The following is a 19,128-nucleotide window of genomic DNA, read 5'->3' on the forward strand; positions in this document are numbered from 1 at the left end:
AGTCAAAACAATACAAAAGAAAGGGAGAGGGGCTGGCCCAGGTGGCTCAGGCTGTTACAGCTCTTGCTGCCAAGCCTGATAAGCTGAGTTTGGTCTCTGGGGCACACATGGTAAAAGAGGACCAATTTGCTCAAGTTGTCATCTGACCTCCACATACACACAGAACCACACAAATGCAAATACACACACACACACACACACACACACACACACACACCATGAATTGTTTTTAAAGAAAGGAAGGGAAGCTGAAGATGCAGCTCATTTGGTAGAGTGCCTGCCTAGCATGCAGGAAGACCTGGGTTCAATTCTAGCACTGTAAAGGCCAGGTTGAGCAGTACACTCCTATAATCCCAACATTTGAAAAGTAGAGGCAATAGGATTAGAAATTCAAGGTCATCCTTACTAAAGTTAATCTACCTTAGGACACAGGAGACCTTTTTTTCAAAATAAAATAGAAAGAAATAAAATCAGAAAGGGAAGACAGAGGAATCCACAATCAGTTCTTACAAAAAGAAGCACAGCTAACTCAAGATCAGAGTACAAGATAAAATAAGATGTCCAGGAAACTAGTCAGAGCGATGATAGTGGTTTATGCCTGTAACTCCAGCACTTGGGAACTTGGGGTAGGAGAACTGAGTGAGTTTGAGGGCATCCTAGACTACACAATGAAACTCTGTCTCAGAATACAAAAGCAGACAAGAGGCTGAAGGGATGGTTCAGTAGTTAAGAACATTTACACTTTCAGAAAACCCAGGTTCTGTTCCCAGCACTCACATGACTAATTGTAACTCTAGTTCTAGGGGATCCAATGCTATCTTCTTCCCTCTACGAACACCAAGCATACACACCGTGCACACAAATACATTCAGGCAAGACACATATACACATAAAATAATAAATAAATAAATAAATAAATAAATGCTAAAAAACAAACAAAACCCACAAAAAGCAGCCTACCAAACAAAGGGCTAGGGATGTAGATCAGGTGGTAGAGTGCCTACCTAGAAGGCAGGAAGGAGGCCCTGGATTTCATTGCCAGCACCACATAAACTGGGTGTGGTAGTATATACCTGAAACCCTAGCATCCCAGAGGCAGAGGCAGAGGGTTACAAGTTCAAAGTCATTGTAAACTACATATTGAGTCCAAGGTAAGTCTGGACTTCTTGAGATCCTACATCAAAAAAGAAAAGCAAGCAAGCAAGCAAAGAGCAACAAACTCATAGTAAAAAAAAAGGGAGGAGCAGGAGGGGAAGGGGCTGGAGGGGGATAGGACCAAGATATAGTATATGTTTGTATAAAACCATCAAATAATAAATAAAAAATATTCAAAGAAGGAAGAGAAGGTGAAAAATGAAGAGGAGAAGACCCCAGTGGTTAGGAGAGCTTGCTGCATAATCATGAACCAGGGTTCAGATCCCAGCACTCACCTAATAAGCGAGATATACCACAAAGTCCTATAACTCCAGCCCCGAGGGATCTCATGCCCTTTTCTGGCTTACACACACACACACACACACACACACACACACACACACACACGCTCATTCACTAAACAGACACACACACACACAGACATACACACAAACATATACACTAAATCTTTTTAAAAGAAGAAATCTGGCTCAAATATAATGCAGAGCTTCCAAGACTCACACCTACAACTGCTATGAGATTTTTGGCTCCTCCCAAAAGGGACAGCTCACCTGTCCTCAGTGGGGTCAGAATCAGAATCACGCTCCGGTGGCAAACTCAGGGCCTCTGCCAGCTGAGAGTTGCCGTCATAGACTCGATAATGGATGGGCTGCAGCTGGTGAGCATACCACTTTGGCTTGTCACCAATAAGGGCTGGATCAAAGGTATCTACCCAAAGAGGAGAAACAATGAGCGGTAGAGAAAAGAAGAAAATGGGGGAAGCCTAAAGCAACAAAGAGGGAGGGGAGAAGCAAGGGCAGGGCCATCGAGGGGCAAGCAGAGAGCAGGTGCACTCACTGTTGTGAATTCGCTGGAAGGCATAGTTAGAAGGGTTCAGGATCCATTCTCCAAAATACTCCACAGCTTGAGTCCTGGCCAGTTTCTCAGCAAAGGGAGTCTGCCGGGGACGTGAGGCCAGAAAGGAGCCAGCTTGGAAAGCTACCACAGGCCGGGGGAAGAGTCTCAGGGTACGTGTGTGCATCTGAAAGCCCTGCAGCACGTTAGCAGAGTTGAAGAAACGTACCATGGCCACTCTGGGAAAGAAGCGGGTGGTGAGATAATCCAAGACCCATACCCTGTATCGTTAGGATAGCTATGATCCAAGGTCTTAGGTCACCTCCCAACACCATCACTCAACAGGTTCCAACCACCATCATGGAGAGATCTTAAAGGACCATCAGCCTTTCTCTTCCTGCTGACAGTATGGGGTATTTCTTCTCCTTAATTTTGTTAAGGCAGAAAATATAACCAAATATCATACACATTTTGTATGTAAGGTAAGTCTTGGCTCTCAGAAGTAGTCTCCCCAAAACCAAGAGATCAGAGAAACAAGCTTAAGAGCTCATGGCCTTACCTCGTTGCAACGTCGACTGAATCTACATCATTGCCATAAATGAGCGGGTTGAATTCAGTGGAAGGTGTGGACTGAAGATCATTAGATGGCCTTCCCAAGAGAAGTGGGATCTCTTGGCCCTCATGGAACTTCTCCAGGTTAAGAATGGGCTGGGTGTTGAGACTCATGCTGGCTAGGGCCTGTGGAACAACAGAAAGTCCTCACATAAGACAGATTCTCAGATAGCCCATCTCAGCTCCTAGAACTGTTTAGGAGCTGTTTAAGGTCTTCACCTGCTACTCTGATCAAACGTTCTCTATAAAGAACTGTGCTCATTTGAAAATCACAACCAATTCATTTTAGAGTCTGTATATTTGAAAAAAAAAAAGAATCCAAATATTAGGCAGAATTATATAGCTGTCCATCTTAAGTCAAACAAGTTCAAGGCATTTTTAAATAAAATTGAAGTTCAAGACAACTTTTAGTTTCCACTTATTTTAGCCAAGAAGTGATTTTCAAATTGAAATATACATAGAAATATAAACAAGTGAACTGTAAAAACAGAACTACTCAGAAGGACATTAAAAAACAAAACAAAACAAAAACAGAGCCTTGCTGGACAGTGGACACATACCTTAAACCCAGCATGGTAGAGGCAGAGGCAGGGAAATCTGAGTCCAAGGCCAGCCTGGCCTACAGAGCAAGTTATAGGATAGCCAGGGCTATGCAGAGAAACTTTGTCATGAAAACAAACAAAATAACCAACAACAAAAACCAGAACCTTTCCGAGGCAGCCAGAACTACATAGTGAGACCCTGTCTCAAAACAACAACCCCAGAAAACAAAACAAAAAAAACAAGAATCTCAAGTTCCCAACTTAAATTAGCCTAAGAGACTCCATGGTGCACATTGAAAACTACTGATCTAAACTAGCAGTGTTTTTTAAATGTGGATGAGCTCAGGAATCACCTAGGCTGGTGTCACATTTTATGTGGAATCAAAACATCTGTGTGATTCTGCAGTTTCAACAAAGCCGTGTGTTAATGCTGCTGGTTCATGGGCTGTATAGTAGTAAACTGGCATAAATCCATATAGCACTCTCTCTTCATATTAGTCATCTCTCTTTCTCTCTCTCTCTTTCTCTCATACTCTCTTTGTCTGACACAAGGTTTCATTATGTAACCCTGGATGACCTGGAACTCCCTATGTAGATCAGGCTGGCCTCAAATTCACCGAGATCTGCTTGCCTCTGATTATTATTTATTTCATGTGCATTGGCGTTTTGCCTACATATATGTTTGTATGAAGTTGTCAGATCCTCTGAAACTGGAGTTATAGGCAGTTATGACCTGCCATATGGGTACTGGAAATTGAACCTGGGTTCTCTGGAAGAGCAGCCAGTGCTCTTGACCACTGAGCTCTCTCTCCAGCCCCTACATTAGTCGTTCTTAAGCAGCCATCAAGAACGAAAACACAGCAAGAGAAAACTGCTAGAGAGCTTTCTGAACTTGCAACCCTCACCAGGCTCTGCTGCAACAAGGTATCATATTACATCAGCAAGGGTGAGGCAAGGGAGCTGAGAACCGGATGCAGAAAGACCCAGGTCAGTTCAATACTATCTAGACTCTGGATTCTAGAGGAGCTACTAGGCACTTCAGACAACACAGAAAGAAGACTTCTAAAGAGCTTTCAAATGAGACCAGACTCCTTAGAAGCACATCTGGTGGTCCTACATAATACATACAGCAGGGAAGGGGACAGAGCCTTGCTGTGCTTTACCTTCAGGAACTGTTAAGCATGCAGAAGAAAAGAAATCAATCAATAAAAAATGGGCGGAAGGGCTTACTCAAAGAAAAGGATTTTTAGAAAGGGCATCTATAGGGACTTTGAAATTGATTTACGAAGCAAATTTGTCCAAACTTCTAACTTCCACCTTATAAGACTAAAGGAACTATTTGCTATAAAGACAATAGCAAATATGACAAGAAACAGAAGGTGAAGGGTGTTTTTGGTTTTGTATGTTTGGGTTGAGATGATCTCAGCATGTAGGCCAGGCTGGTCTCAAACTCACAACCCACCCCCACCCCCACCCCCACCCCACCAGCCTGAGTGCAGGGATTTCTGGTGACCTGAAGTATACATGCACATAGCTTCATGTACATTACAGGGTAATAGAGCAAACAATGAGTCAGAAAGACCTTTGTTAAGATTTATCCTGTTACACACAATTTAGATAGACCTCTTCTTAAGCCCATTCAAGGCAAACAAAGTATTTTCCACCTGAGGGTTCTTAGACCAGCTGCCTTCCTACACCAACCTTAATTCATCTGTTACTTCCTTTATTTTAAAATTGTAAGGCTTTAACTTATTCTGTGTTTGTCTGTCTGCATGCGTGCCACAGGCACATGTGGAGCTCAGAGGATGGCTTGCAGAAGAAGAGGCTCCTCTGTTACCTATGGGCCCAGCAGAGGGCAGGCACCATTCCTGCTAAGCCATCTTGCAGACCCTTCCCCTTCTTCTCTTTCATTCCCCACCTACCTGCTTTAAGTGTTTTTTCAGCTCTAATGATTCTGGTTCTGGCAGGATGGGTAGCACTTCTGCATTGGTGGGGGCAATCACCTGCAGCAGAGAAAAGAAAAAACAGCGCGAGCTTAGAATGGACTGTCAATGGACTGTCTGCTTACACAGGGCAAATACCATGCACAGGGAGATTTGATAGACACAATAGTATTATATGTTACACTATACATACTAGAGATATATATAGACATAACTATACCTACATGCCTAAAAAAATGCCTAAATAACATTGGTGACTATCTCTAAATAACAGGATTATGGATCATATTTTCTTTCTTTATATTTGCTTTATTTTTGAAGACTTATATTTTGTTTTTAATTATGTGTAGGTATGTGTATCTGCATGTGGGTCTGCACATGCATGCAGATGCTAGCAGAAGCTGGAGGCATCCAATCCCCTGGAGATACAGAGGGCTGAGAGCCACTTGATGTGGGTGCTGGGATATGAACCCAGAACCCTGAGAGAACAGCCTGTGCTCTGAACTGCTGAGCCATCTCTCTAGCCCCTAAACTTACAACTTACTTTCATTTTTTTCTTATTACATTTATTTATTTGTGTTTGGAGGGAAGAGGCATTCCATGTCACATATACGGAGGACAGAGGACAACTTTCCACCATTCGGGTACTGGGGTTGAACTCAGGTTGTCAGAGTAAGTGCCTTTCTCTGTTAAGCCATTTGTTTTCTTAAAATTTTATTTTATTTTATTTTATTTATTTATTTATTTATTTTGGTTTTTCAAGACAGGGTTTCTCTGTGTAGTCCTGGCTATCCTGGAACTCATTCTTTATACCAGGCTGGCCTCGAACTCAGAAATCTGCCTATCTCTGCCTCCCAAGTGCTGGGACTAAAGGCATGCACCATCACCGCCTGGCTAAAATTTTTTTTCTTTAAAAATTTATTTATTTATTTTATGTATATAAGTATGCAGTTGCTGTCTTCAGATACACCAGAAATGGAGATTTAGATCCCATTTACATGCTAGGCGGTGGTGTCTCAGGCCTTTAATCCCAGCACTTGGGAGGCAGAGACAGGTGGATTTCTGAGTTCGAGGCCAGCGTGGTCTACAGAGTGAATTCCAGGACATCTAGGGCTATTCAGAGAAACCCTGTCTCGAAAAACCAAAAAAAAAAAAAAAAAAGATCCCATTTACAGACAGTTGTGAGCCACCATGGGTTTGCTGGGAACTGAACTTGGGACCTCTGGAAGAGCAGTCAGTTCTCTTAACCACTGAGCCATCTCACCAGCCCTTCTTGAAAGTTAATAATGAACACATAGTAAGCTTTCTACAAGAGGTTTAATATACTCACATCACAGATTATGTTAATATAATTTTAAATGTGTGCTGGAAAACAGCTTCCTACTTGAAACTTATAGAAAAACTAGTACCAGATTATCAGTTTATATATAAGCATAAATATGTATATGCATAGATATAAGCATAGATAAGCATAAGCATGTATACACATACATATATATATGTATATACATACACACACAAACACACATATATACATACAAACTTTAAGAGTCTTAAGGCTCTTGGAGCATGTGGGAGGAGTTCTTCATTTTGGCAAGACTAAATTCTACAACCTGTCTGCCCAATAAAGTCAAAGGAGCATTAGAAAACGTTGTTTTAATGAGTGTTACAGTAGAAATAATCCAGAAGAGCGGTTACGACAGAACTGGGTTTAGAACATGATCCTATTGAATGTCTCACCCTATTGCTGTCCAGATCCACTAGCCACACGTCATCAGGCATTTTGAAATCTAGCTTATAGAGGAAGAAGCTGGCAGGAACTCCAATGATATATGGGGTTGGAGCCAAGAGTAGCTATGGAAAAGATAAAAGAGGATAAGAAACAAAGACAAGACGTATTGTGAGCACTTAATCACGTCACAATTTTTCTAGATAAGGAAATTCAGTCAATTCCTTTCCCAAAATACCTGCAGATAGATGTATTGCGAAACTTAGAAATGTTCAGATTTTAGAACGGTAACAATACCTTTTGGCATATTACTGCCTATCGCACCGTAGCAAGGAGTCTACAGTCACTAACTGTAACAAACAGAAACTACAAATGCCATACTCTCCCTATAGAATCAGTGCAAACACATCCAACATTTCAAACCAATGACTTCTGAGGGGTAGAGGGGCAGCGCAGATGAATGGCTTCCTCCCTCAAGAGCCAGGGGCATCACAGCAGGACACCTTGAGACTCACCTGCTCTGCCGATGCCATGCAGGTGGGAAGCAGCGGGATGACTGGGAACATGTACTCCAGGGGGTAGATCATTGCCACAAATGCCATCACAGACATGGAGAGTGCATTGTAGTCTCGAGACTGTAGCACCACCTGCCATGGGCACGCCATAAGTCATTCAGCAGCGTAAAACAGGGCTTCCTGGGAACGAGCTCCCAGTGCTCACCAAGCCTACAGCTGCAGCTTATCTCAGCAATCACCATGGCTCCAGTCCCCGCCCTGCCAGTCACCTTCCAACCCAAACACTGTAGTAATCCTCTCTTGAACCACTACCTTCTTAGTTCTGCTACTCCCTGTCCTAGGACAGCACACTGAAGGAGAAGTGATATCCCCAGAGAATTAACTCAGTCTAACAAAGAACTCAACTAAGCACATTCTGCAGGACATCAATATCGTAATTCAACTCACGTACCAAATACCTGCTGTCTAGCTGCCATCATACTACCTTCTGAAAATAAAAAGATGAAAAGGACACACTTCCTGGTTCTCAACGGACTCATGACCTAGCTCCCAACAGGGTATGCAGCTCTCTCCCTAGAAAGGTCTAACAGAGCCCTCTCACCTTGTGCTCCAACAGGATGCAGGTTAGCACCTGAAGACAAGCATCTACGCCCAGAAGTTCCAAGGGAAGGTGAAGAGGGAAATCTACTAGAGTGAATCGAGATGGATCCGGAAGAGCAAATGTCAGGGCCTGTTGGAGTTCTTGGGGTAGGACCTCAATGTCCACTCGCTTCTGCCCAGAGACAGGCACCGGGGAGCGTAGCAACCGATAGATCCAGGCCTCAATCTCTCGAAGGTCCTGCAGAAGGACACTGGACTTCTCCTCCACTAGCAGCGATCCAGTAAAGATTCTCCACATGGTGTCCCTAAGGAATGCATGGCAAGAATCAGACACAGAAGCATCATCGGCTGACACCCCTGCCACCCAGTAAAACCCTTGATAATGACAGGGAGAGGAGTATTGCTAGGGAAGCCCACTCTCTAAGGTCAGATGGGACATAAGGGGATATATGACGGCAAAAACGGGTGTAGAAGGTATTGTGATGGAACCGAACGCCATGTCTACATCAAACTCCTCAGCATTTCTCAAAATATGGCTCCAGTGCGAGGTCTAAGCTCAGCAATCTTTACATTGGTACTAAATTTACATTAGTACATCAGTCCTAAAGGAGCTAAAGGGGAAATTGCTTTCTTTTCTTTCTTTTTTTTTTTTTTTAAAGATTTATTTTATATATGTGAGTACACTGTCGCTGTCTTCAGACGCACCAGAAAAGGTTATCTGATCCCATTACAGATGGTTGTGAGCCACCTACTGGGAACTGAACTCAGGACCTCTGGAAGAGCAGGCAGTGTTCTTACCTGCTGAGCCATCTCTCCAGCCCTAGAGGAAATTTCTTTTCCTCTCACAAACTAATCATATCAATCTCTTAATGTTTTCCTTTTCTTCCGAGCACAAGCAGCAAACCATACCTTTGTACGCCTCGAGGGATGCCCGGTTTCTTGCCTAGCAGCCGTTCACTACAGCAGTCTACCAGACGTTTGAGAGTATACAGACACTCTCTGAAGGTAGAGAAGAAAGGGTAGTGGCTAAGCACACACAGGGATGTCAGGGTACTGTTGCGAGAGCGGCTGCCCGCTTTGGCCCTGCGTTTGCCCCGAGGAGACTGGTTTACGTCAGGAGTGGAGTCGGCACTTGGAGGCTGCAAGGTTGAGCTGCTCTCTGAGCTCCCAGTGGCAGCCTCTTCTGGGGCACAGGGGGCATGAGCCCCTTCCTTCCCACGGGGTCCTGCTCCACCTTCCACCTTTTCCTTTGGCATTCGCTTTTGGAAGGAACGGTAGAAGTTGACACAGATGCCATAGCGGGTGACTCCGGTGTCCTTGTCGGTTAGGGTGAAGACAAAAGAGGTATCGTCTCGAAGGCTCATGCGCCGCTGCCGCACACTCAGACATCCCTCTGGCTGGCAGAAGAACACCACATCTGGGGGTAGGGGAAACTCGGGGTGATCCTCTAGTGGGTACCTCCGCAGCAGTTCAGGAGTCTGAGCCACACTATCGCTGCTTGGATGCCTGAAGGACATAAAGACACACTCAGTAGCCCGACAGCATGTAACACACTATCACACTTGAACCACAACCAACAAATGAGTTCAGCTGGCAGACTAAATGAAGTATACATTGCATGAAGACACTATCCTGAAAGTTTCAACAAGAAACTCATCACTAACATCTAAAGATGATCAGCACCTTAGCTAAAAATTTACCATAAGAAGAGAGGTAGATAGAGAAGTACACTGTGTTTTTTCCCCTTTTTACAAACTATGGAAACTTGGGCTATAAAGGATATATTTGCTCAAAACCCATAAAGTATGAGTTAAAATAATTTAGCATGTGTTTATTTGAGAGGCAGCATACATAAAGTGAACCACAAAACATATAACAGGAACATAAAGCTGTAGGAGAGAATAAGCTATTCAAAGCAACAGGAAAGTAAGGTCTGGGAATAACAAGACATTGCGGCTGCTGCAGAGAACAAGACAGTTATCGGTCTGCTTGGTTACCTCGCCCCCACGATCACTAGATAGTCAAGTAACCGAGGGCAGAACTTCTTTTGCACCATGGTTCCAATTTATCAGTTCATCGCAGAGAAACTTCAGGGCACTGAGCCAGGAGCCAGCGTTCCCAGGAGGAATTTTGATATAATCTGAAAATCCAATAGGGAAAAAGTACTGATAAATATCCAGTGCTGTGCCTAAGGGAATCATCCTTCTCAGGTTCATCTCAGCAAGAGGCGGAGGTCAAAGGCCCGTTGGTACTCATGGTAGAATCTGACACTTGCTTTGCCTGGTGGCTGTCTAGGTTTATGGGCTTCCAGAGTCGAATTTCAAACAGAATAGGGTTGAGGATGAAGCTTAGTGATCAAGGACTTATCTAGAATGGATGGGGCCCTGGTTCCAATCCTCAGCACAAAAAGGAGAAGATTGTTCAGGCTACTAACTCACTCACTTCCAGCCTAGTTTTCTGGGACTCTATCTCCAGGGGGGGGAAAAAAACAGACCTAGGCAGTCTAATCTAGATTGAACAATTATAACAAGAAAGCCACTTTCAGGACTACTCCAGATAAAAGCAGATTCTTTGTATAGCACTAATCTGTGCTTTTACGGCTATGTGGAAACCTAATTATTCTGTCTCATTGAGCAGCATTCAGTCTGATGGGTAACTATCATATAGACTTTCCAGTTAACTGCACTCAGACAGTAACAACAGCTGGATACTGTAGTTTATGTGATCTCACATGAAGAACGTCCATGTCCCAACTGTCTCATCTCTAACCAGTTTTCCCACTTCAACATAGAAAGGGGGCTAGCAGCTACAGCTACTTCCTCTGCCCTTGGTGCTGAAACATAGCTCTTGTCTATTCTGGTCTCTGGATCAGAGTCAGTAATACAATACCTTCCCAGGAGGCCTGGTCTTCCTCTATCTCTCAGGGATTATGAATTAGGGACTGGAAATACCAGGGTTTCTGCAAATATAGGGAAAGTGTCTAAAGGGATTTCTAAACATATTAGAAATCAATTCTTTCCTGGGGTCCAGAGAAATGGCTCAGCAGTTACAAGCACTCGTGGCTCTTCCAGAAGGCCTAAGTTCAACTCTGAGTACTAGTGCTGGGTGGCTCACCACTGCCTAGAACGCTAGTTCCAAGTAAACTGTGGTTCTTCTCAGTGCCACACTGACGGAGTACACATACGAATGCCCAGGCACTTACATGTGTAAAAGAAACAATTGTATTTTTACACTTGACCTTAGCCAAAAGGCTGAGAAGCAATAACAATTATATTTTTTAAAGAATCTATATTTCTTATTAGATTTTCATAGACTTCTAAATAAAAGGTTCCACTCCTGTATAGGGCATCTCCAGGGCTCCAAGATTTTGCTTCTATGGCCTCACTGAGACTTTGTTCACTGTACACGCACACCCACACACCTAAACACATACTTCATTTGCCTCATACACTCCCATACTACAGGCATAGATATTGCCTGTGCTGTGGGCACTACTTAATTTACATAACTAGTTATTTTATTTTTTTCCTCCTTGACCCACAATCAAGACCTATTTCCAATACCTCTGGAGTCCTCAAAATACTATTCCCTCTTTCCCCCTTGTTCCCAATAGAGGACCCATAGGTAATAGGATTCAGTTTTGTCTCCATAGCGACTCTGGCTCCCAGAACTATTTATAGCAGAGCCATAGCCACTCCCCTGCTTGGTGACCGAACAGTGCTAGCAGCTGCCTCAGCCATGGCCCATAGCATTTCATTCTCCCTAACCCTGGAGATGTCAATTCCATCGACAGCCCCTACTAAGAGTCGGGTTATCTCCACTTCTGTCTGTGTTTAATTTTTTTTTTTTAATCCCACGTTCAGCTTTTAATAGTAGTTCTTCACCACCAAGTTCCTGAGCGTGCCACACATTCAGTCATTTCTGGGGTTCGTCACTCTTAATAATCCTGAACAATCCTCTGGTTCTCCCAACTACACGAACATATTGCATGAACATATTGCAAAAGTGGAGCACCCTTATAGAGCTGAGCTCCCTTCCTCCTAAGAGAAATGAAGCTCTGAAACGGGACATGGGCAAAAGCCATACTGTTTTCTATACAGACATACCTACCTATAAGCAAGCTAGATTCAGCTCTGTATTACAGCACCTTATCATAAAACAGAATTTGTAGGACCAGAGGCTGGATCTTTAAATACAGGTTTACCCTAAAAACCAGAAGCATCTTCTGGCTAAAATCTCAGAAAAAAAAGGGGGGGTGCTGAAGGTTTTCCTTAATAGTAAATTAATTACAGGGACCTCTCTAGTGTTGGTGAGATGAAGCCCGTCTCCAAATTCAAGTCAATTGCCATATTCTACAGTTTTCCTTTCAGAGCTTCAAGAACCGGAGACCTTGGGACTATCCTAGCTAGCAGTAGTAGAATGTATTTTTAGCCTCAATTCTTATCCCATCAATAGCCACTGACTTCAGATGCTCAGGCTACAAAGATAATCGACACTGTCCTCTGCCTTCCCCACAGACTCTAAATCCTCTAGCACCACCTATAATTCATTCAGTCTTCACAACCAACTGGGCCCAGACTCTGCCTCTTGCCTCAATCTTATTTACTAATGGAAAGCCCCTCGCTCTTGTCCCACTGTAGTCCAAATCTCTAAATGCACACCTTACTGTTATAATCCCACATCACCACTCACGTCTAGAGTCCACGGACTTTTAGGTATTCTCTGCCTTTTCAGCCTACAATGGCCATGCTATCCACCCCTGTGGATTCGTCCCTCATTTGGGGCAGGATCTCATAGTAAAAACCACAAGAACCCGACCCCAAGGACGGTATGACATCTTTGCTGACGTGAGCACAACGGGAGGCTTCCTTTCCTTCCTCCTCCTCCCCAGGCAGTGACCTTGCAAGCTCATCAGCAGACTGGTCCAGCATGGGGGAGAACTGGAGCCGTGAAGCCAGCGATGGTTAGGACTGAGGAAGGAGGAGGGCAGAGGGAGCGCGGGGGAAGAACTGAGCTGCGGGTGGATGGGAAAGGAAGCCGTTGCGGCAAATGATTAGTAGTGCCTAGCCTTCAGCAAACCAATACGGAAGGATGAAATGTAAATACATATGTATATTTTAGAGAACCAAACGTGCTTCTCCAAACGCTAATCAAAAAATAAGGCGTGCGCACGCACGCACGCGCACACGCGCCAGGCGCTGCTGCCTTCCTCGGGCCCGGGGCTGGACAGCTCTGGCCGCCCCCTCACCTGCTGGACAGCTCCTCGCCCCCACCCGGGAACCCGCTCCGCGGGCCCGCAGCCCTGCAGCCGCCCGGGCGCCCCGCCTCGACCCCCGCCTCACTTTCTCAGCAGTCTCCACGCCCCCTCGCGCTCGCGCTCGCGCTCGCGCTCGCTCCTTTAGGGCCGCCTCGGAGACCCTTTCCTCCCGGAGCCGCTTTTCCTCGCAGGCGTCGCTTTCCCCTCAAAGACCCACACAGGGCTCCCGACCGCGGGCGCTCCCCTACCTACTCCCGGAGGAACCTGCCAGGCCCGCCCGACGTCTCCCGGCCGCGGAGCGCTCCTCGCTTCCTAGCCCGACGCCGCGGCGAGCGGGCGCCAGTTCCGCGTCTGCACCGGGGGGGCGCGTACCACTCAGAGCTGATGCGGGAGGGGGAGGCGGAGGGGGCTGGGGCCGTACCATTCGCCGCCCGGGGGCCGGGGCCGCAGCAAGCGGAGCCCGGTTGCGCACACACCTACCGTGGTGGGAGTGGGAACGGGATGGGAAGCACTGGGCCAGCCCAGTGCAGGTAGGTGTCAAGGGGAGGGCTCAGAGGAGTGCATTTTGTTTTGGCTGCTTGAATAGCTTTTAACCCGCCTTGGTTATAGAGTCCGTCTTGAAGAAATGGTGACCAATCTGAAAGCACTTGTCCAGATAAACTGCCCTTAAGACTTTCTGACAGTTTATCCAAACCTCATCTGCCTCCCCCTGCACGCTGTTTGGATGTGCCCAGCCGCCCGTGCAGGAAGGCCAACTAGTCTGTCGGTGGAATCTACCAAGTCCGAGTGACGGGGTGGGGCGCTCCAAGCCCAAGCTGCCAGGGTATTACCTACACCAAGGTAGGGGGAAACGAGAACCGTGCCGCGATGCCCTCTGGGAAATGGAGTCCAGTCCTTTTGACAACTCAAACATTTGTCATCCTCCACTGACCTACGGGGACTTTTCTTCCAGTCCCACAGGGCCCAGAGCCCAAAGGGAAGAACCGGGCCCTGGGTATTTAAATCTGGACTCTTTTTTTTTTTTTCAGATGCCAATGGAAAAAGTGAGACACTTTATACACACGCATGAAGTGTACTGCTGAGTTACTGCTGAAGAACCAACCCCTCCCCCACAGAAAGAGCACCTGCTTCTACCTGGATCATTAAAGGGGAAGGAGCACCTAAGCTGCGGGCCTACTGAACAAAAGGTGTCGCTTGTGATTTGCCCATCTCCTCTGAGTCTGGAGGCAGATCCTAAACAGACACAGGCTTCCTGTGACACGGCACACCCCCCACTCTCGATCCAGAAATTTGCTTCCCTAGTTCTATATTCATCTTGGCTTTCCTGTTTCAAGGGCCATATCTATTGGTGGAACAGTCCTGAGGCACTTTACAGTCAAGCCACAAAGTGATAGTGGAGAATTTCTTTGGGGCACCATGAGGAAAAACAGGAAGTGGTAGAGGCAGGATGGGCAGGGCCCTGAAGAGCCCTGCACAAAGTGGCCCTCCTGGCTAGTTTATTTGGTTGGGTCAACAAGGTCTTGAGATGGTATACAACGTTAATAGATCCCCAACTGCCCAGCAGCCACAAAACACCCAACCCGTTGACTCTCCCTTAATGCTATGCAAGGATCTTCTTCACACAACTCCTAGGAATGTTTGCCCTTCTCAGTCTGCTCCACCTCTAGGAAGCAGTCAGTCAGCCTCAGCCATGTGGCCAACACAAAGGGCATGGAGAAACAGTCATTCGTGGACATCCCAGATCTCAGACAGCAGAGGGGGAAGCTTTTTGTCCTGCAGGCGAAGTGCAAACACTTGCTCTGAATGGACGCTGCTCAAAGTCCGGAGGCTCACCAGCTTCATCAGCATCCGTGGGAACATCAGTCGGTCCTGGAGGTGTGGGGGAAGTCTAGTTGTTGCTCTTTCCCAGAAAAGGTGAGACAGGGCAGGGAAATTGTTAGAGACGCAGGAATTATCATGCTAGGTGGAGGCAGAATTCTTGAAAGAAAGTGGGTATCAGAAATTGGGCCTGAAGAGCAGAAGAGAAAGATACCGAGGGAGACTCACGTGGGGGTGGTTGATGGAGACATAGGCATGCAGGGCCTCCACATATGTGTGTTGCAGCCTCTCTACTTGGAGCTGGTCCTGCACGTTGGGCCGGTCTATAGGTCACCAACAGAGTTGAGGAGCAGGTCTGGCCAAAGTCTTGGTTCCATAACCCAAATCACAACTCCCAAATAGGGAAATGTCCCACCCAACCTCTCTCATCCACTGTAGGGACTATAGTCCTCCTGGGTGAAAGCCCCTTACTCAATTTCCCTCTTGCCCCTCCTCCATACCTGCAGAGAAGATGCTGATGGCAATGAGCAAAGCAAATTCAGCATCATTGAGCTGCAGTTCATTCATGGCTCTGGAGAACTCAAAGATGGGGTTGATGAACTCCACCTGCAGCCCTGGGGAAAAAGAAAGGAGGCCGAGGATCATGGCAGGAACAGGAACCCTCCAACTTAACCTCCTCTTGCTAGGAAGTCACTAACAGGTCTCCAGGTTTCTGCCATATCAGAACGAGCTTCTAGGGCTGGAGAGATGGCTCCGTGGTTAAGAACACTGCTTGCTCTTCCAGCGGTCCTGAGTTCAATTCCCAGCAACCACATGGTGGCTCACAATCTTTATCTATACTGGGGTCTGATGCCTTCTTCTGGCACACAGGCATACATGCAGATAGAGCACTTATATATATTATACAAACAAACAAATAAATCTTAAAAAAAAAAAAAAAACAAGTTTCTAAACTTCTCTAAGCCTCCTCTGTGAAATTCGAGTCATGGTTGAATCTAACAAAACAACCAACCACTCTGGGCATGGTGGCATATGAATGTAATTGAAAATCTGAGACAGGAGGATTCCAAGTTCCAAGCCAGTTTGGGCCACATAGCAAGATTCTGTCTCAAAATAAAACAAAACAAAACAGACCAAAAACAAAAACAAATATTTATTGTGATGGTGTGATGGTTACTTGATGCTCAACTTGACAGAATCTAAAATCACCTAGGAGACCACGCTCTAGGCAGGTCTTTGAGGGACTGGATAAAGCAAGCTAAGCAAGCACTAACACTCACCAGCCCCTGCATTGCTGGCTGTGACCACCTCCATCTGCTGTCGCCCCCCACCCACCCACCCAAACCAGGAGCTAACACTGCCCTCCTTCCTTAAGTTGCCTTTGCAGGTATTTTATCATGGGGTTGGGAAACGTTATACAGATGTTATATGATAAAGTATGCAGAAGGTTTAGCATTAAAACTGTTGAATTAGGCCAGGCAGTGGTGGTGCACACCTTTAATCCCAACACTGGGCAGCTAAGGCAGGCAGATTTCTGAGTTTGAGGCCAGCCTGTTCTACAGATGGAGTTCCAGGACAGCCAGGGCTACACAGAGAAACCCTGTCTTAAAAAAATAATAATAAAAAACAAAACAAAAAGTGCTGAACTAAATAACAATTATATTATTAGGATTCTCAAGGGTGCCACATTTCTAAAAAAAAAAAAAAAAATAGGTATCTCTGACTTTTGCTTATAGAGAAACCCTATATAAAGGCTGGGTAGGGATGGTGCTTCCCTTTAATTCCAGCACTCCGGAGGCAAAGGCAGGCAAGTCTCTGTGATTTCAAGGCCAGTCTGGTCTACATAGTGGGTTCTAGGACACAGAGAAACCCTGACTGAAAAACAAAAACAAAAGAAGAGGAGAAGGAAGAGAGAGAAGAGGAGGAAGAGGAGAAAAAGAAAGAAACCCTTCTTGGCTTCTCTGAATATTAGAGTTACAGCTGATATATCACATTATCATATCCTGGAGAGAATACAATGTGACTATGGGCATGGACTGAGGTTCGAGACTGCCAGGATTTGACTCCCTTGAATCTACCATTGACTAAGCTGGGTGACTTGAGGTAAAATATTTAACCTGCCTTGGACCTATCGTCCCCATCTGTAATACATAGATAGTAATAGCTACCTCATAAACTTTTTTGAATAGTAAATAGTATATGTGATATCTACTGTGTTTATTAAAGGGTTTTTTTGTTTTTTTGGTTTTTTTTTGTATAGAATGGAGTTTATTCAGGGCATGGGGAAGAGAGAAGAGAGGGAGGGGGAGGGGAGAGGGGGAGGAAAAGAGAAGTAGAGGAGTAGAGGAGTAGAGACCTATAGATGAGTAGAGGCTAGCCATGAGCATGTGGAGAGAGAGAGGGGAAGAGAATGGGGGAGAGAGGAGGAGCAAGAAGGGAAGAGCAAGAGCAAGAGAGAGCAAGAGAGAGCAAGAGAGGAGCAAGAGCCATTAAAGTTTTAAAAAGACTACATCTTTATAATAAGGTCTCAAGAAGCCCAGGCTAGCCTCAATTTACTATGTAGCTGAGGATGACCTTGGACTTCTAGTTCTCATGCTCCTCTACTTTGTTGAGTATTATGGGTATCCACTGCCACAACCTTGTAGTACTGAGAGTTGAATCCAGGACTTCATATAACTTAGGCATTCTACTAACTACACTATATTTACTTCAGTTGATTTGTGTGTGTGTGTGTGTGTGAGTGAGAGAGAGAGAGAGAGAGAGAGAGAGAGAGAGACAGAGAGACAGAGAGAGAGACAGACAGACAGACAGACAGACAGACAGACATTGCCCTTGGCTGTCCTGGAACTCACTATGTAGACCTGGTTGGCCTAGAACTCTGCCTGTGTCTGCCTTCCAAATGCTGGGATTAAAGGTGTGTGCTACCATGCCTGGCTTCTCTTTTGATTTCTGTTTTTGGATTTGGGGTGGTTGTTTTTGACTTGTTTTGGTTTTGTGACAATGTCTTATATAACCTCAGACTAGCCTCATACTCCCTATGTAGCCAAGGATGGCCTTGAACTTGTGTGTGTGTGTGTGTGTGTGTGTGTGTGTGCACATGTATGTGTGTATGAGGGGGAAGCACTTGCCCATGCATGCTCCTATGAAAGCCAGCAGTCAACATCAAGTATTTTTATTGATTTCCACCTTAGTTTTTTGAGGGTCTCTCACTAAACTTGGAGCAAGTCACTTCATCTAGATTGGCTGGCCAGTGAGCCCCAGAAATTCTTCTGTCTCTGCCTGCTCCCTGGTACAGGGGTTCCAGGTGTGTGCCACCTCCCCAGCCCATGGACTTGAACCACTGATCCTAATATTTATCTCCCAATTTAAAACAATAAGAACAACACTAATAGACCAATCTTCCTGCAGAGTAGACATTGAGCACACAATAGCCTGAGCTGCAGCCTAGACCTGGTGCACACTTCTTCCATTCTCACTGTCACCCTCTCCACCCCACACTATTTTCCAGGCTTTCTCGGATTTCTTTTAGCAACCATCTGCTATACTTTTCCATTCGAAGTTTCTTGATGAGTCACTTCCTGTAGCTTCACCCTAATGTGTACCAAGCATTGTGTGTTCATCTATTCAATAGGCAAGCTTTGTTTTTCTAGAGCATTTCTTGATGAAATTTTAAGCTCCAAAATATGCTTTAAAAGTCCCTTCATACAAAATAAAGAATTGAGCTGTGCTCCAGGAGGGTCTGCTAATGTTTGCTGGAAGAACTCCTCTAATGAGATGGGTCCACATCATTTGTCAGCCACTGTGAGCAACACATGGTAGTAGTAGATGTGCAATGGAAGGAGACTTGACATAACAGAACCTCCAGGGAAAGAAACAGCAGGACACACAAATGAGAGAGAGAGGGAGAGAAAGAGAGAGAGAGAAAGAGAAAGAACAAAGTAGACAAACCTTTAAAAAAGAAAAGATGGAAAGCCAGGCAGTGGTGGTGCATGCCTTTAATTCCAGCATTTGGGAGGCAGAGGCAGAGCCAGGCAGATTTCTGAGTTGGAGGTCAGCCTGGTCTACAGAGTGACTTCCAGAACAGCCAGGGCTACACAGAGAAACCCTGTCTTGAAAAACAAAA

The 19,128-nt window shown here is 45.4% G+C and overlaps 3 protein-coding genes across 32 annotated transcripts in view; 1 reads left to right on the forward strand and 2 right to left on the reverse strand.

Moving 5' to 3' along the window:
• The window catches only part of Madd (MAP kinase activating death domain), a 44,032-nt gene extending 30,160 nt beyond the window's left edge, over positions 1 to 13,872 (reverse strand). For 5 of the 24 annotated variants that reach the window (XM_031370978.1, XM_031370977.1, XM_031370957.1 and 2 more), the window contains exons 1-10: positions 13,436 to 13,868; positions 9,928 to 10,070; positions 8,840 to 9,436; positions 7,932 to 8,235; positions 7,331 to 7,462; positions 6,827 to 6,940; positions 5,066 to 5,146; positions 2,549 to 2,727; positions 1,993 to 2,228; positions 1,707 to 1,863 (exon numbers count right to left, since the gene is read on the reverse strand). In XM_031370978.1, the coding sequence (XP_031226838.1) occupies positions 1,707 to 1,863; positions 1,993 to 2,228; positions 2,549 to 2,727; positions 5,066 to 5,146; positions 6,827 to 6,940; positions 7,331 to 7,462; positions 7,932 to 8,235; positions 8,840 to 9,436; positions 9,928 to 9,986 (1,859 nt within the window). In that variant the 5' untranslated portion in view covers positions 9,987 to 10,070; positions 13,436 to 13,868. Of the gene's footprint in view, positions 1 to 1,706; positions 1,864 to 1,992; positions 2,229 to 2,548; positions 2,728 to 5,065; positions 5,147 to 6,826; positions 6,941 to 7,330; positions 7,463 to 7,931; positions 8,236 to 8,839; positions 9,437 to 9,927; positions 10,071 to 13,435 lie in introns of all 24 variants that reach the window. The other 19 variants (XM_031370972.1, XM_031370959.1, XM_031370964.1 and 16 more) reach the window with 7 other exon arrangements.
• LOC116091732 (basic proline-rich protein-like) lies at positions 12,761 to 14,359 on the forward strand. Its single transcript, XM_031373239.1, has 3 exons — positions 12,761 to 12,777; positions 13,190 to 13,717; positions 14,216 to 14,359. Exons 1-3 carry the CDS (start codon positions 12,761 to 12,763, stop codon positions 14,232 to 14,234), a joined length of 564 nt encoding a protein of 187 aa, XP_031229099.1. The 3' UTR covers positions 14,235 to 14,359.
• A 262-nt stretch (positions 14,360 to 14,621) lies between these two features.
• Nr1h3 (nuclear receptor subfamily 1 group H member 3) overlaps positions 14,622 to 19,128 on the reverse strand; it is an 18,621-nt gene continuing 14,114 nt past the window's right edge. For all 7 annotated transcript variants that reach the window (XM_031370986.1, XM_031370989.1, XM_031370985.1 and 4 more), the window contains 3 exons: positions 15,506 to 15,619; positions 15,234 to 15,328; positions 14,622 to 15,056 (listed from right to left, as the gene is read on the reverse strand). In XM_031370986.1, the coding sequence (XP_031226846.1) occupies positions 14,910 to 15,056; positions 15,234 to 15,328; positions 15,506 to 15,619 (356 nt within the window). In that variant the 3' untranslated portion in view covers positions 14,622 to 14,909. The remainder of the gene's footprint in view (positions 15,057 to 15,233; positions 15,329 to 15,505; positions 15,620 to 19,128) is intronic.

Source organism: Mastomys coucha, unplaced genomic scaffold (assembly GCF_008632895.1).
Source record: "Mastomys coucha isolate ucsf_1 unplaced genomic scaffold, UCSF_Mcou_1 pScaffold15, whole genome shotgun sequence".
NCBI lineage: Eukaryota > Metazoa > Chordata > Mammalia > Rodentia > Muridae > Mastomys > Mastomys coucha.